General features: G+C 58.0%; 1 protein-coding gene across 1 annotated transcript; it reads left to right on the top strand.

The window, feature by feature from the left end:
• The first annotated feature begins 472 nt into the window (after positions 1-472).
• Positions 473-4132, top strand: LOC146768985 (uncharacterized). Its single transcript, XM_085640583.1, has 2 exons — positions 473-748; positions 900-4132. Exon 2 carries the CDS (start codon positions 1148-1150, stop codon positions 3272-3274), a length of 2127 nt encoding a protein of 708 aa, XP_085496709.1. The 5' UTR covers positions 473-748; positions 900-1147; the 3' UTR covers positions 3275-4132.
• The last annotated feature ends 11819 nt before the right edge of the window (positions 4133-15951 follow it).

The raw sequence follows: 15951 nt of genomic DNA on the forward strand, positions 1-15951 counted from the left end.
GGAGCAGGAAAGAGAAAGGGAAAGGGAGAATAAGAAATGGGCAATGGAGGAGAAGAAGCTGGCGCACGAGCTTCAGTTAAAAGAGCTGGAGCTACGCGCCCTCCAATTGAACGCGTCTAACAAAGACAATGGTGGCAGCATACCCAGGGAACCTCAAGAACCAAAATTCTACCTACCCAAAGAATTCATAGCCAATTATACATTAGGGGATGACATCATGAAGTGGTTGGAGGCATACGAGGTAGCCTTAACGGCCCATGGGGTACCCGAGAGTAACTGGGGAGGTGGTCTCTACCGGTATATACCTCCCACTGTTAGGGACACCCTGTTATATTTGGCCAAGGCGGATCAGGTTAAGTACGCCCCCATGAAAGAGGCCTTGTTAAAGAAGTTTGGCCTGAACCCCGAGAAGTATAGGCAGAAGTTTCGTGGCAGCCATAAGCTGTCCACCCAGACATGGGTAGATTTTTTTGATTATGCGAGGAAGGCACTAGATGGTTGGGTGCGTGGCAGCGAGGTGCAGGACTACCAAGGGTTGTACGATCTTTTTTTAAGGGAGCACCTCTTGGAGAAGAGCTTTCCGGAGCTGCGCCAACATCTGGTGGACCGCAAGCTGAAGGATCCTCGAGAGCTTGCGGAGGAGGCAGATATTTGGGTGAGCACCCGGGTGTCTCACAAGGGCCCCGGGGGAGATGGCTCGAAAGGCGGACAGGGTTTCCCCCAGAAGAAAGAGGGGGGTGATAAAAAGGTGGAGTTCTCGAAAGGTCCCCAAAATAAGTTTGGGAAGGGAGTAGGAACCCCACCACCGTCCAATTCCACAAGACCCACTTACCCTGACAGGAGTCAGCAGCCAAGGATTGTGCGGTGCTACGAGTGTGGGGAGATTGGACACTACAGAGGAGATCCCAAGTGTCGCAAGCGACCACCAGCCCCATTGGGCGGGAAAAGTCCTGGGGTGAGTAGTATAGCGCTTGGGGTGGAGCTGCCCTTAGATAGGGAAGGGGAGTGGACAGGCCTGACGCTGGTTTCACTCGGGGATAGAGAAGTGGTCCCCGTAGTGCCCCTGCCCCCGAACACTGCTAAGTATCAGCAGAGGGTGAGAATTAATGGGGAGGAGGTGGAAGCTCTGAGAGACACAGGGGCCAGCATGACCACTGTCGTGCGGCGGCTGGTGTCCCCAGACCAAGTAGTCCCCGAGGAGTTCCATCCGGCCGTATTGGCTGACGGCAGTTTGAGTCACTATCCAGTGGCTCGTGTTCCATTCGAGTGGGGAGGAGTCAAAGGCCTACTGCGAGTTGCTGTGAGCCCTGCCTTGCCTGTGGGGTGTTTGCTAGGGAACGACCTGGAGCACACCAAATGGAAGGACGTCGAGTTTCACGCTCACACTGAGATGCTGGGATTACCAGGGTGGACTTGCGTAAGCACGCGGTCCATGGCTGCCCGGCATGGAACTCACCCGGAGTTGGAGCCTGGAATCATGGCCCAACCCAAACCCAAACGTGGGAAGAAGAAGGTGGTAGAGGACATGCCCCGTGAGTCGGATGGGGAGGCCGCAGAGGTGCCCCCGGAGTCCGCGGAGGTAGATGTCGTTCCTGTGGAGGACTTGCCGACCCTTGCTGACTGGCAAGTGGAAGGAGGGCCTACCCGGGAGGAATTTTGTCAAGCACAAAGGACGTGCCCCACTCTTGAGGGTATGCGGCGGCAGGCCGAAGCTCAAGTGGCCAGTCAGGAACTGGGAGGTTATCATGTGTATTGGGAGGATGGTCTCCTATACAGTGAGTCCAGGGTGCCGGTACATGGGTCTTCAAGGGCCATAGTGGTCCCCCAATGTTACCGGGCCTTCCTGCTGGAGTTAGCGCACGAGATACCCTTAGCTGGACACCTGGGCCAGGACAAAACCTTTGCACGGTTACTCCCCCATTTTTATTGGCCCAGGATGAGGATTGCCTCAGACACCTTTTGCAAGACCTGCAAGTCTTGCCAGGCTAGTGGCAAGACGGGGACTAAGTTGAAGGTCCCGTTGGAACCGCTCCCCGTGGTCGGGACCCCTTTTGAGAGGGTCGGTATCGATATTGTTGGGCCATTGGACCCTCCGACCGCCGCGGGACACCGGTTCATCTTGGTTTTGGTGGACCACGCCACAAGGTACCCAGAGGCTATTCCTCTGAGGACCATCACTGCACCGGTGGTGGCGCGGGCACTGTTGGGAATTTTTACCCGAGTGGGATTCCCGAAGGTCGTGGTGTCGGACAGGGGCACAAATTTCATGTCGGCCTACATGCAGGCCATGTGGAAGGAGTGTGGAGTGACCTACCGGTTCTCCACTCCTTACCACCCCCAGACTAACGGACTTGTAGAGCCCTTCAATAAGACATTGAAGGGGATGATCCGAAGCCTTCCAGAAGGCTTGAGGCGTAAGTGGGACGTCCTCCTCCCCTGCTTGTTATTCTCCTACCGGGAGGTACCGCAGAAGGGAGTCGGGTTCAGCCCGTTTGAATTGCTCCATGGCCATCCCGTTAGGGGTCCCCTCAGTTTAGTGAAAGAGGGGTGGGAGAAGACTTCACAGAAGCTTCCCCGTGACATTGTCAGCTATATGCTGGCGTTCCGCAGCCAGATGGCCAAGCTGTGGAAGGCAGCCACAGAGAACCTGGAGGCTAGCCAGACCGTGATGAAGGAGTGGTATGACCGCAACGCTCGGACGGTCGAGTTAGACGTTGGACAGAAGGTGTGGGTTATGGAACCTGGGGAGCTTTGTGCCCTCCAGGACCGGTGGACTGGCCCGTTCGATATTGTGGAGAGGCGAGGCCAGACCACATACGTTGTGGATGTAAAAAACCCCCGTCAGCCCCTCAGGGTGCTCCACGTCAACCGCCTGAAGCCGCACCATGAGCGATCGGAGCTTGCTCTCCTTATAGTGACGGATGGGAGCGAAGAGGAAGAGAGTGAAGCTCTTCCTGACCTTCTTGCGGCACAAGAGAAGGATGGTTCGGTGGAAGGTGTAGTCCTCTCCCCATCCTTGACCCCAGAGCAGCAGAGGGACTGTCGCCATGTCCTGGGACAGTTTGCCTCGTTGTTCTCCCTCACGCCTGGAATCACTCATTGGTGTACCCATGATGTGGACACAGGGGATAGCCCCCCGGTAAAGAACAAGTCTTACCGGCTCTCTGACCGAGTGAAGGATAGCATCCAGTGTGAGGTGGCAAAGATGCTGGAGCTGGGGGTGATAGAACCTTCCAGCAGCCCGTGGGCTAGTCCAGTGGTGTTGGTGCCGTAAGCGGCCCCACCGGGTACGACGCCAGAACTTCGGTTCTGTGTGGACTACCGGGGGTTGAACTCTGTCACGAAGACAGATGCTCACCCCATCCCGCGTGCAGATGAGCTGGTGGACCGGCTGGGAGCAGCCCGGTACCTCAGCACCATTGACCTGACGTCCGGATATTGGCAGATTGCCATGGCCGACGGAGCACGGAAGAAGACAGCGTTCTCCACCCCAGAGGGCCACTACCAATTCCGAGTGATGCCCTTTGGGCTCAAAAATGCTCCGGCCACATTCCAGCGGTTAGTGAATCAGGTACTATCTGGCCTGGAGTCCTTCTCAGCAGCCTACTTGGATGACATAGCTGTCTTCAGTAGCAGCTGGGAGGACCATCTGCAACACCTCCAGGAGGTATTGCAGGCGCTGCAACGCGCTGGCCTAACCATTAAAGCCAGCAAGTGCCAGATTGGACAGGGATCTGTCGTGTACCTGGGACACCTGGTGGGCGGAGGTAAGGTGCAACCCCTCCAGGCCAAAATTGAAACCATCTTGGCTTGGGAGCCCCCCAAGACCCAAACAGAGGTCCGAGCTTTCCTCGGCCTCACTGGGTATTACCGCCGGTTCATCAAGGGATATGGTACCATCGTGACCCCCTTGACAGAGTTGACCTCAAAGAAACAACCTCGCAAGGTCATATGGACAGCTGCATGCCAAGAAGCCTTTGATACGCTGAAAAATGCGATGTGTACAGCTCCAGTACTAGCAACACCCTATTTCAGCAAGGAATTTATTGTACAGACAGACGCCTCAGAGCACGGCATAGGTGCGGTGCTCTCGCAACTCAACACCGAGGGCCAAGACCAACCTGTGGCCTTCATATCTCGAAGACTCCTCCCTCGGGAACGGCGATGGAGCACCATTGAGAGAGAAGCCTTCGCGGTGGTATGGGCTCTGAAGAAGTTGAGGCCATACCTCTTTGGCTCTCACTTCCTTATCCAGACCGACCACCGCCCCCTTCGCTGGCTCATGCAGATGAGAGGCGAAAACCCCAAGTTGTTGAGGTGGTCCATTTCCCTACAGGGGATGGACTTTCGGGTGGAACATCGGCCCGGAGTTGACCACGCCAATGCTGACGGTCTCTCCAGGTTTTTCCGCCTTAGTGAAGAGAACTCCCTAGAGGTTGGGTAGCTCTCCCCTCTTTCGGCTGGGGGGGACACATGTTGGACCTGTCAGCCCTAGGGTGGTCTCCCCTTCTATTTTTGTATCGTGCCTCATTTTTTCCACCCTCATTTTTATGTTGGACTAGGTCTCCGGGCGCCTTTTCATTGCCAATCAGTATTAAGGTGCAGGTGCTCCCTTCTCCCAAGATGGCTGCCGCAGACCCCTGCTACTGCAGGGTGGTCGTTTTTCATAGTAGCACCCTAGCTGCCAGGAGCTGGCTGGGACCCACAACAATGTTGCGACACCAGCCCGCCTTTTTGTCCCATAGGTAGAGTGGGGAAGCTCCTGGAAGATGCTGGAACCTTCTAGAAGGGAGGTGGGGTTTTACTTTTGCCGCCTTGGCTAGAGGTCACCTGACCTAGGGCTACTTAAGAGTGGGAGGGAAACTTTTGTGGTGAGTTGGCCATTGGGGTGAAGCAGAGCTGGAAGAATCCACCAGGAGTGTAGGCGGTAGGGCCTAGCCAGGGACTTATGCCTCTGAGAGTGACAGGATTTAGGTACTGCCTCTTAAGTGAGTGAGGTGCCCTGTGAATCCCACTGATCTTGCCCAGTAGTAGGAGGACCCAGAGACTCTCTGCCAGCCTGACTAGGAAGGATCTAGTCGCCCTCTCCATTCCTACCCCCAGTAACAGAATCCCTTAAGGGCGCCAGATACATCTGCGCCACAAGACTTCATCTGACAACTGAGACCTGAAACCTAACTGCAAGAACTGAGACTGCATGACAAGAGCGAGCTGTAAGCCTTGAATGCCAGAGCTGAGACTGCGTGTCCAAGCTAACCTATTGAACTAATTACTAAACCGATTGCCAAGCCACCGGGGATCGACCAGGTACTAGCGCTGTGACCCCCGCGCTCCCTGCCCTGGTCTGGGACCCCCGGCAGCGTGCTCCGCTGAGCACTTTACCCCCATCCTTAATTTGAGCCCCCCCCCTGCGACGACGAAGCCAGCGCACTCACCGCCGCGGCCTGGAGGCCTGGAGAGGTGCCCTGCTGTGTCGCGAGGCCCAGGAGAAGCCCGGGGCCCCGCCGCTGCCGTCGCACCCGTGTGAGGAAGAGCGCAAGGTCGGGGCCGAGTTCCCCCATCGTCGTGAGGACGGACGCCTGCTGACGCTGAGACGGAGGTAAGCCCGGAGGCCGAGATCCCCCTGGTGCGCCCCCTGCTGGTCTGGGAACCACACCGCACTTGGCCCGGGTTGTCCCCTCCGTGGGAGTCCCCTCCCCTGCCTGCGCGACAGAGAGACCCCGCCGAGGGATCCTGTCCGTGTCCCCCCTTCCGCGATACTGAGCGCGGTGCTCTGTGAACTGCACCGGAGCATAGGGACTTGCTCCTCGAGTCCGGGAACACTCCCCGCTGGAAGCCTTCCCAAGTACTGACTGACATTACCCTCGCGTGGCACTTCACGCCACCGACTCCGCTTCCACGTCCTGAGAGACCGGGACTACGAGTAGCGTGTTACGTTATATGCTCTGCTTGAAAGTACTTACATGCTAAGGATCACGAGTAGCGTGGTATGTTATATGCTCTGCTCGAAAGTATTTGCATGTCAATGGTCGCGAGTAGCGCGTTACGTTATATGCTCTGCTTGAAAGTACTTACATGCTAAGGGTCACGAGTAGCGTGGTATGTTATATGCTCTGCTCGAAAGTATGTATATGCCAACGATCACGAGTAGCGTGTTATGCTATATGCTCTGCTCGAAAGTATTTGCATGCTAATGATCGCGAGTAGCGCGTGGTGTCATATGCCCGGCTCGAAAGTATTTACATGCCCAGGGTTACGAGCGGCGCATTGTGTTATATGCTCTGCTCAGAAGTAGTTACAGGCAACTGATTAAGAGTAACGCGTTGTGTTATATGCCCTGCTCAAATGTATTCACAGGTAAATGATTGCGCGTAGCGCTTGGTTTTATATGCTTTGCTTCACAGGATTAGGGGCCATCGATTACGAGGAGCGCTCAGTTCTACAGGCTCCATGTTAATGTACCCGATGTCACCTATTACGAGTATCGTGCTGTGTTAGACGGCCTGTTCAGGGAAAGGCCTCGCTTAGCGCGCGCAGCGCTATACTCACCCGCACTTAGCCAACTGCCGTGGGTATCTGAATGAGGTTAGGCACTGCATAAATATCGCCAGGATTGCCGTATTTACTGATGGATGGTATTATGATGCATGTATCGCCTTGTTACTTCCTGAACTGCAACTGACCAGCTATACTTGGATAAACTTGAAGTAATTGCATAATTTCAATGGTGTGGCGTCACTTATTGTGTGTGTCCCTAGACCATGAGAAGCGTGTGGTGTATGGTTGCTTAACACATAGCCCTCTGGTTGCCCGACCGGCTCGCGCCACGTTACCGCCCTTAGGGCCTGGTGACCCCAGGTTCCTACAGGGCCGGAACTGTGCTCCTGGCTGAACCAGACAGAGGCAGGACTGTCCTGGGGCCGGAACTGTGCTTTTGGCTGAACCAGACAGAGGCAGTACTGTGCTGGGGCCGGAACTTTGCTCTTGGCTGGCTGAACCAGAAACAGACAGGTCTGTGCTGGGGCCGAACTGTGCTCCTGGCTGAACCAGACAGGGACAGGACTGTGCTGGGCAGGAACTGTGCTCCTGACTGAACCAGACAGAGGCAGGGCCGTGTTGGGGCCACAAATGTGCTCCTGGCTGAAGCAGACAGAGGCAGAACTGTGCTGGGACTGGAACTGTGCTCCTGGCAGAACCAGACAGAGGCAGGGCACTGCTGGGGCCGGAACTGTGCTCCTGGCTGAAGCAGACAGAGGCAGATCTGTGCTGGGGCCAGAACTGTGCTCCTGGCTGAACCAGACAGAGACAGGGCCGTGCTGGGGCCGGGACTGTGCTCCTGGCTGAACCAGACAGACAGGACTGTGCTGGGGCCGGAACTGTGCTCCTAGCTGAACCAGACAGACAGGACTGTGCTGGGGCAGGAACTGTGCTCCTAGCTGAACCAGACAAAGACAGGACTGTGCTGGGGCTGGAACTGTACTCCTGGCTGAACCAGACAGAGGCAGAAGTATGCTAGGGCTAGAACTGTGCTCCTGGCTGAACCAGACAGAGGGTGAAGTGTGCTGGGGCCAGAACTGTGCTCCTGGCTGAACCAGACAGAGGCAGAAAGGTGATGGGGCCGGAACTGTGCTCCTGGCTAAACCAGACAGAGACAGGGCCGTGCTGGGGCCGGGAATGTGCTCCTAGCTGAACCAGACAGACAGGACTGTGCTGGGGCCGGAACTGTGCTCCTAGCTGAACCAGACAGACAGGACCGTGCTGGGGCAGGAACTGTGCTCCTAGCTGATCCAGACAAAGACAGGACTGTGCTGGGGCTGGAACTGTGCTCCTGGCTGAACCAGACAGAGGCAGAAGTGTGCTGGGGCCAGAACTGTGCTCCTGGCTGAACCAGACAGAGGCAGAAAGGTGATGGGGCCGGAACTGTGCTCCTGGCTGAACCAGACAGAGGCAGGACTGTCCTGGGGCCGGAACTGTGATTTTGGCTGAACCAGACAGAGGCAGGACTGTGCTGGGGCCGGAACTTTGCTCTTGGCTGGCTGAACCAGAAACAGACAGGTCTGTGCTGGGGCTGGAACTGTGCTCCTGGCTGAACCAGACAGGGACAGGACTGTGCTGGGCAGGAACTGTGCTCCTGACTGAACCAGACAGAGGCAGGGTCGTGTTGGGGCCACAACTGTGCTCCTGGCTGAAGCAGACAGAGGCAGAACTGTGCTGGGACCAGAACTGTGCTCCTGGCAGAACCAGACAGAGGCAGGGCACTGCTGGGGCCGGAACTGTGCTCCTGGCTGAAGCAGACAGAGGCAGATCTGTGCTGGGGCCGGAACTGTGCTCCTGGCTGAACCAGACAGAGACAGGGCCGTGCTGGGGTCAGAACTGTGCTCCTGGCTGAAGCAGTCAGAAACAGGACTGGGCTGGGGCCAAAACTGTGCTCCTGGCTGAACCAGACTGAGACAGAACCGTGCTGCGGCTGGAACTGTGCCTCTGGCTGAACCAGACAGAGGCAGAAGTGTGATAGGGCAAGAACTGTGCTCCTGGCTGAACCAGACAGAGGCAGGACTGTGCTGGGGCCAGAACTGTGCTCCTGGCTGAACCAGACAGAGGCAGGACTGTGCTGGGGCCGGAACTGTGCTCCTGGCTGGCTGAACCTGACAGAGACAGGGCCGCGCTGGAGCGGGAACTGTGCTCCTGGCTGAACCATACAGAGGCAGAACCGTGCTGGGGCCGGAACTGTGCTCCTGGCTGAACCAGACAGAGACAGGTCTGTGCTGCGGCCGGAACTCTGCTCCTGGCTGAACCAGACAGAGGCAGAACTGCGCTGTGGCCAGAACTTGGCTCCTGGATGAACCAGAAAGAGGCAGAAGTGTGCTGGGGCCAGAACTGTGCTCCTGGCTGAACCAGACAGAGGCAGAACGGTGATGGGGCCGGAACTGTGCTCCTGGCTGGACCAGACAGAGGCAGGACTGTCCTGGGGCCGGAACTGTGCTTTTAGCTGAACCAGACAGAGGCAGGACTGTGCTGGGGCCGAAACTTTGCTCTTGGCTGGCTGAACCAGAAACAGACAGGTCTGTGCTGGGGCCGAACTGTGCTCCTCGCTGAACCAGTCAGAGACAGGACTGTGCTGGGGCTGGAACTGTGCTCCTGGCTGAACCAGACAGAGGCAGGACTGTGTTGGGGCCAGAACTGTGCTCCTGGCTGAACCAGACAGAGGCAGGACTGTGCTGGAGCCGAAATTGTCCTCCATTCTGAACCAGACAGAGACAGAACGGTTCTGGGGCAGGAGCTGTGCTCCTGGCTGAACCAGACAGAGGCAGAACCGTGCTGGGGCCGCAACTCTCCTCCTGGCTGAACCAGACAAAGTCAGGATTGTGCTGGGGCCAGAACTGTGTTCCTAGCTGAACCAGACAAACAGAAATGTGCTGGGGCCGGAACTGAGCTCCTGGCTGAACCAGACAGAGACAGGGCCACGCTGGAGCGGGAACTGTGCTCCTGGCCGAACCATACAGAGGCAGAACTGTGCTGGGGCCGGAACTGTGCTACTGGCTGAACCAGACAGAGACAGGTCTGTGCTGGGACTCAAACTGTGCTCCTGCCTGAACCAGACAGAGGCAGAACTGTGCTGGGGCCAGATCTGTGCTCCTAGCTAAACCAGACAGACAGGACTGTGCTGGGGCCGGAACTGTGCTCCTGGCTGAACCAGACATGGGCAGGGCTGTGCTGGTGCCAGAACTGTGCTCCTGGCTGAAGCAGACAGAGGCAGAACGGTGCTGGGGCCGGAACTGTGCTCCTGACTGAACCACACAGAGGCAGGGCGTGCTGGGGCCGGAACTGTGCTCCTGGCTAAAGCAGACAGAGGCAGAACTGTGCTGGGGCCAGAACTGTGCTCCTGACGGAACCAGACAGAGACAGGACTGTGCTGGGGCTGGAACGGTGCTTTTGGCTGAACCAGACAGAGGCAGGACTGTGCTGGGGCCAGAACTGTGCTGCTGGCTGAACCAGACAGAGGCAGGACTGTGCTGGGGCCGGAACTGTGCTCCTGGCTGAACCAGACAAATATAGGACGGTCCAGGGGCCGGAACTGTGCTGCTGGCTGAAGCAGACAGAGGCAGAACAGTGCTGGGGCCAGAACTGTCCTCCTGGCTGAACCAGACAAAGACAGGACTGTGCTAGGGCGGGAACTGTGCTCCTAGCTGAACCACACAGAGACAGGACTGTGCTGGGGACGGAACTGTGCTCCTGGCTGAACCAGACAGAGGCAGGGCCGTGTTGGGGCCACAACTGTGCTCCTGGCTGAAGCAGACAGAGGCAAAACTGTGCTGGGACCAGAACTGTGCTCCTGGCAGAACCAGACAGAGGCAGGGCACTGCTGGGGCCGGAACTGTGATCCTGGCTGAAGCAGACAGAGGCAGATCTGTGCTGGGGCCAGAACTGTGCTCCTGGCTGAACCAGACCGAGACAGGGCCGTGCTGGGGTCAGAACTGTGCTCCTGGCTGAAGCAGTCAGAAACAGGACTGGGCTGGGGCCAAAACTGTGCTCCTGGCTGAACCAGACAGAGACAGAACCGTGCTGCGGCTGGAACTGTGCCCCTGGCTGAACCAGACAGAGGCAGAAGTGTGATAGGGCAAGAACTGTGCTCCTGGCTGAACCAGACAGAGGCAGGACTGTGCTGGGGCCGGAACTGTGCTCCTGGCTGGCTGAACCAGACAGAGACAGGGCCGCGCTGGAGCTGGAACTGTGCTCCTGGCTGAACCATACAGAGGCAGAACTGTGCTGGGGCCGGAACTGTGCTCCTGGCTGAACCAGACAGAGACAGGTCTGTGCTGCGGCTGGAACTCTGCTCCTGGCTGAACCAGACAGAGGCAGAACTGCGCTGTGGCCGGAACTGGGCTCCTGGATGAACCAGAAAGAGGCAGAAGTGTGCTGGGGCCAGAACTGTGCTCCTGGCTGAACCAGACAGAGGCAGAACGGAGATGGGGCCGAAACTGTGCTCCTGGCTGAACCAGACAGAGGCAGGACTGTCCTGGGGCCGGAACTGTGCTTTTGGCTGAACCAGACAGAGGCAGGACTTTGCTGGGGCCGGAACTTTGCTCTTGGCTGGCTGAACCAGAAAAAGACAGGTCTGTGCTGGGGCCGAACTGTGCTCCTCACTGAACCAGTCAGAGACAGGACTGTGCTGGGGCTGGAACTGTGCTCCTGGCTGAACCAGACAGAGGCAGGACTGTGTTGGGGCCAGAACTGTGCTCCTGGCTGAACCAGACAGAGGCAGGACTGTGCTGGAGCCGGAATTGTCCTCCATTCTGAACCAGACAGAGACAGAACGGTTCTGGGGCCGGAGCTGTGCTCCTGGCTGAACCAGACAGAGGCAGAACTGTGCTGGGGCCGCAACTCTCCTCCTGGCTAAACCAGACAAAGTCAGGATTGTGCTGGGGCCGTAACTGTGTTCCTACCTGAACCAGACAAACAGAACTGTGCTGGGGCCGGAACTGAGCTCCTGGCTGAAACCGACAGAGACAGGGCCACGCTGGAGCGGGAACTGTGCTCCTGGCCGAACCATACAGAGGTAGAACTGTGCTGGGACCGGAACTGTGCTACTGGCTGAACCAGACAGAGACAGGTCTGTGCTGGGACTCGAACTGTGCTCCTGCCTGAACCACACAGAGGCAGAACTGTGCTGGGGCCAGATCTGTGCTCCTAGCTAAACCAGACAGACAGGACTGTGCTGGGGCCGGAACTGTGCTCCTGGCTGAACCAGACAGACAGGACTGTGCTGGGGCCGGAACTCTGCTCCTGGCTGAAGCAGACAGAGGCAGAACTGTGCTGGGGCCGGAACTGTGCTCCTGACTGAACCACACAGAGGCAGGGCATGCTGGGGCCGGAACTGTGCTCCTGGCTAAAGCAGACAGAGGCAGAACTGTGCTGGGGCCAGAACTGTGCTCCTGACTGAACCAGACAGAGACAGGACTGTGCTGGGGCTGGAACGGTGCTTTTGGCTGAACCAGACAGAGGCAGGACTGTGCTGGGGCCAGAACTGTGCTGCTGGCTGAACCAGACAGAGGCAGGACTGTGCTGGGGCCGGAACTGTGCTCCTGGCTGAACCAGACAAATATAGGACTGTCCAGGGGCCGGAACTGTGCTGCTGGCTGAAGCAGACAGAGGCAGAACAGTGCTGGGGCCAGAACTGTCCTCCTGGCTGAACCAGACAAAGACAGGACTGTGCTAGGGTGGGAACTGTGCTCCTAGCTGAACCACACAGAGACAGGACTGTGCTGGGGACGGAACTGTGCTCCTGGCTGAACCAGACAGAGGCAGGGCCGTGTTGGGGCCACAACTGTGCTCCTGGCTGAAGCAGACAGAGGCAAAACTGTGCTGGGACCGGAACTGTGCTCCTGGCTGAACCAGACAGAGGGAGGGCCGTGATGGGGCCGGAACTGTGCTCCTGGCTGAAGCAGACAGAGGCAGAAGTGTGCTGGGGCCGAAACTGTGCTCCTGGATGAACCAGACAGAGGCAGAAGTGTCCTGGGGCCTGAACTGTGCTCCAGGCTGAACCAGACAGAGACAGAACGGTGCTGGGGCCGGAACTGTGGTCCTGGCTGAACCAGACAGTGGCAGAAGAGTTCTGGGGCCGGAACTGTGCTCCTGGCTGAAGCAGACAGAGGCAGAAGTGTGCTGGGGCCGTAACTGTGCTCCTGGATGAACCAGACAGAGGCAGAAGTGTGCTGGGGCCGAAACTGTGCTCCAGGCTGAACCAGACAAAGGCAGGACGGTGCTGGGGCCGGAACTGTGCTCCTAGCTGAACCAGACAGACAGGACTGTGCTGGGGCCGCGACTGTGCTCTTGGCTGAACCAGACAGAGGCAGGGCCGTGCTGGTGATGGAACTGTGCTCCTGGCTGAACCAGACAGAGGCAGGGTCATGCTGGGTCCGGAACTGTGCTCCTGGCTAAAGCAGACAGAGGCAGAACTGTGCTGGGGCCGGATATGTGCTCCTGGCTGAACCAGACAGAGACAGGGCAATGCTAGGGACGGAACTGTGCTCCTGGCTGAATCAAACACAGACAGGACTGGGCTGGGGCCGGAACTGTGCTCCTGGCTGAACCAGACGGAGACAGGACCGTTCTGGGGCCGGAACTGTAATCCTGGCTGAACCACACAGAGGCAGAAGTGTGCTGGGGCCAGAACTGTGGTCCTGGCTGAACCAGACAGAGGCAGAAGTGTCCTGGGGCCGGAACTGTGCTCCAGGCTGAACCAGACAGAGACAGAACGGTGCTGGAGCCGGAACTGTGCTCCTGGCTGAACCAGATAGAGACAGGACTGTGCTGTGGCCAGAACTGTGCTTTTGGCTGAACCAGACAGAGGCAGGACTTTGCTGGGGCCAGAACTGTGCTCCTGGCTGAACCAGACAGAGGCAGGACTGTGCTGGGGCCGGAAATGTGCTCCTGGCTGAATCAGACAGAGGCAGAACTGTGCTGGGGCCGGAACTGTGCTCCTTGCTGAACCAGACAGAGACAGGTCTGTGCTGGGGATGGAATTTTCCTCCTGGCTGAACCAGACAAAGACACAACTGTGCTGGGGCCGGAACTATGCTGCTGGCTGAAGCAGACAAAGGCAGAAGTGTGATGGGGCCGGAACTGTGCTCCAGTCTGAACCAGACAGAGCCAGAACGGTGCTGGGGCTGGAGCTGTGCTCCTGGCTGAACCAAACAAAGCCAGGACTGTCCTGGGACCGGAAATGTGCTCCTGGCTGAACCAGACAGAGACAGGGCCGCGCTGGAGCAGGAACTGTGCTCCTCGCTGAACCATACTGAGGCAGAACTGTGCTGGGGCCGGAACTGTGCTCCTGGCTGAACCAGACAGAGACAGGACTGTGCTGGGGCCGGAACTTTGCTCCTGGCTGGCTGAACCAGACAGAAATAGGTCTGTGCTGGGGCCGGAACTTTGCTCCTGGCTGAACCAGACAGAGACAGGACTGTGCTGGGGCTGGAACTGTGCTCCTGGCTGAACCAGACAGAGGCAGGACTGTGCTGGGGCCGGAACTGTGATCCTGGCTGAACCAGACAGAGGCAGGACTGTGCTGGGGCCGGAATTCTCCTCCTAGCTGAACCAGACAAAGACAGAACTGTGCTGGGGCCGGAACTGTGCTCCTGGCTGAAGAAGACAGAGGCAGAAGTGTGATGTGGATGGAACTGTGCTCCAGTCTGAACCAGACAGAGACAGAACGGTGCTGGTGCCGGAGCTGTGCTCCTGGCTAAACCAGACGGAAGCAGAACTGTGCTGGGGCCAGAACTGTCATACTGGCTGAACCAAACAAAGTCAGGACTGTCCTGGGGCCGGAACTGTGCTCCTGGCTGAACCAGACAGAGACAGGGCCGCGCTGGGGCTGGAACTGTGCTCCTGGCTGAACCATACAGAGGCAGAACTGTGCTGGGGCCGGAACTGTGCTCCTGGCTGAACCAGACAGAGACAGGTTTGTGCTGGGGACGGAATTTTCCTCCTGGCTGAACCAGACAAAGACACAACTGTGCTGGGGCTGGAACTGTGCTCCTGGCTGAACAAGACAAAGGCAGAAGTGTGCTGGGGCCGGAACTGTGCTCCTGGCTGAACCAGACAGAGACAGGACTGTGCTGGGGCCGGAACTTTGCTCCTGGCTAGCTGAACCAGACAGAAATAGGTCTGTGCTGGGGCCGGAACTTTGCTCCTGGCTGAACCAGACAGAGACAGGACTGTGCTGGGGCTGGAACTGTGCTCCTGGTTGAACCAGACAGAGGCAGGACTGTGCTGGGGCCGGAACTGTGATCCTGGCTGAACCAGACAGAGGCAGGACTGTGCTGGGGCCGGAACTGTGCTCCTGGCTGAAGAAGACAGAGGCAGAAGTGTGATGGGGACGGAACTGTGCTCCAGTCTGAACCAGACAGAGACAGAACGGTGCTGGTGCCGGAGCTGTGCTCCTGGCTGAACCAGAAGGAAGCAGAACTGTGCTGGGGCCAGAACTGTCATACTGGCTGAACCAAACAAAGTCAGGACAGTCATGGGGCCGGAACTGTGCTCCTGGCTGAACCAGACAGAGACAGGGCCGCGCTGGAGCTGGAACTGTGCTCCTGGCTAAACCATACAGAGGCAGAACTGTGCTGGGGCCGGAACTGCGCTCCTGGCTGAACCAGACAGAGACAGGTCTGTGCTGGGGATGGAATTTTTCTCCTGGCTGAACCAGACAAAGACACAACTGTGCGGGGGCCGGAACTATGCTCCTGGCTGTAGCAGACAAAGGCAGAAGTGTGATGGGGCCGGAACTGTGCTCCAGTCTGAACCAGACAGAGACAGAACGGTGATGGGGCTGGAGCTGTGCTCCTAGCTGAACCAAACAAAGCCAGGACTGTCCTGGGGCTTGAACTGTGCTCCTGGCTGAACCAGACCGAGACAGGGCCGCGCTGGAGCGGGAACTGTGCTCCTGGCTGAACCATACTGAGGCAGAACTGTGCTGGGGCCGGAACTGTGCTCCTGGCGGAACCATACAGAGACAGGTCTGTGCTGGGGCCGGAACTGTGCTCCTGGCTGAACCAGACAGAGGCAGAACTGTGCTGGGGCCGGAACTGTGCTCCTGGCTGAACCAGACAGAGACAGGTCTGTGCTGCGGCCAGAACTCTGCTCCTGGCTGAACCAGACAGAGGCAGAACTGCGCTGTGGCCGGAACTGGGCTCCTGGATGAACCAGAAAGAGGCAGAAGTGTGCTGGGGCCAGAACTGTGCTCCTGGCTGAACCAGACAGAGGCAGAACGGAGATGGGGCCGGAACTGTGCTCCTGGCTGAACCAGACAGAGGCAGGACTGTCCTGGGGCCAGAACTGTGCTTTTGGCTGAACCAGACAGAGGCAGGACTTTGCGGGGGCCGGAACTTTGCTCTTGGCTGGCTGAACCAGAAACAGACAGGTCTGTGCTGGGGCCGAACTGTGCTCCTCGCTGAA

Source organism: Triturus cristatus, unplaced genomic scaffold, assembly GCF_964204655.1.
Source record: "Triturus cristatus unplaced genomic scaffold, aTriCri1.1 SCAFFOLD_160, whole genome shotgun sequence".
Taxonomy (NCBI): Eukaryota; Metazoa; Chordata; class Amphibia; order Caudata; family Salamandridae; genus Triturus; species Triturus cristatus.

Bases quoted from the DNA above. Each gene is read 5' to 3' on its own strand.
- LOC146768985 (XM_085640583.1), top strand. From the start codon at position 1,148: ATGACCACTGTCGTGCGGCGGCTGGTGTCCCCAGACCAAGTAGTCCCC.